Below are 1,594 nucleotides of genomic sequence, written 5' to 3'. Positions count from 1 at the left end.
ACACACACACACACACACACACACACACATACACACACACACCGATAAGTATATATCTATGTATAGAGAAAAGTGACCTTATGAGGTTTTATGCGTTTTTTATGTCTGTGTTTAGGTCTGTGTTTCTACTCTAGGGACAAGGCCCGAAATTTTGGGGAAGGGGGCCTGTCGGTCAGATCGACTTCAGTACATAACTGATACTTAATTTATCGACCCCGAAAGGATGAAAGGCAAAGTCGACCTCGGCGGAATTTGAACTGAGAACGTAAAGACAGACGAAATACCGCTAAGCACTTCGTCCGGCGGTGCTAACGATTCTGCCAGCTCACTGCTCACTGCCTTGGTGTGAATGTATCCAGAAGTGAGAATTGCTGATTGAAAGACGAGGCTGCAACGATATTCACCTACCTCTGATAGAATTCCATCTAAAGTATTCTGTAGAAAGATATAGCCTGAAGACACATATTTAGTCGCTTGACATTCTCCCAACGCCGGGCATTGATCTTCATCGACTGGAAGAGAAAATATATATATATATACATCAAAGAATACGAACGGGAAACGAACCCATAAACCCACTGTCTCCCCCACTATGCCTGTTTTATCGCCTCTACGAAGGCCTTGACTTGTTTGCACTGGCTAAATGGATACCGCTTATCTCACCGACAAATTGTTCTATCGTTTCTAAGTTATCGCAGTCATGTCTCGCCACCTTTTACCCCCATCCTTGACTATTGTATTGTCAGCTGTTATCTAAGCACTCTTATGTAGAATGCAAACGTCCTGAGTGAAGAAGAAGAAGAAGAAGAAGAAGAAGAAGACGAAGACGAAGAAGAAGAAGAAGAAGAAGAAGAAGAAGAAGAAGAAGAAGAAGAAGAAGAAGAAGAAGAAGAAGAAATATTATTATTATTATTATTATTATTATTATTATTATTATTATTATTTAGTAGTCTTATTTTTATCACGTGCTCTTACTTCACTGCCAAGCGCAGCTCTGTGCGCCTTGGGTACGTGCTGTGGTTTGTTGTGGTGCTCTTATTTTTACTGTATTGATAGTGCTTTGCGGTGGATGTGCGCGGTTCCTAGAAGTGCTATTTTCAGGATGTTATATACATTTCTAAGTCGTGGTGTTTTGGTTATGTATTTGTCTGAATGCTTTTAATCGTAACTGATGCACCTATTATCAAAGGGTTTGTTTCTGTTTTTAGGTTCCACATTCGAGTAACCTCTATTTCCAGATCTTTGCATCTTGAGAGTTTCCCCGTTTCTTTTAGAGATACGTTGTCACCTATTAGTATTGATACATCGATTGAAAGGCATTTTTTCTTGGCTATCGGCGTTTTAACACAAAAGTCTCTTCGAGATGTTTCTCTGAGACAATATATTACAGCTAATGCCATTCCATGCTTCTATAAATATTGGATGGGGCAACTATTTTCTCTCAAGATGAAGCAATCATATACATATATATATATGTGTGTGTGTGTGTGTGTGTGTGTGTGTGTGTGTGTGTATGTGTGTGGATATATATATATAAATACACATATATATGCATATATATATATACATATACATACATACATACATGTATATA

General features: G+C 38.5%; 1 protein-coding gene across 1 annotated transcript in view; it reads right to left on the bottom strand.

Moving 5' to 3' along the window:
- LOC106870134 (cholesterol transporter ABCA5) overlaps positions 1 to 1,594 on the bottom strand; it is a 57,112-nt gene that overhangs the window by 39,777 nt on the left and 15,741 nt on the right. The window contains exon 4 of the mRNA XM_052974985.1: positions 409 to 512. Coding sequence (XP_052830945.1) covers positions 409 to 512 — 104 coding nt within the window. The remainder of the gene's footprint in view (positions 1 to 408; positions 513 to 1,594) is intronic.

This window comes from Octopus bimaculoides, chromosome 20, assembly GCF_001194135.2.
Source record: "Octopus bimaculoides isolate UCB-OBI-ISO-001 chromosome 20, ASM119413v2, whole genome shotgun sequence".
NCBI lineage: Eukaryota > Metazoa > Mollusca > Cephalopoda > Octopoda > Octopodidae > Octopus > Octopus bimaculoides.
Note: the sequence above shows the minus strand (reverse complement) of the source record. Positions and strands in the feature narration are given on the sequence as shown.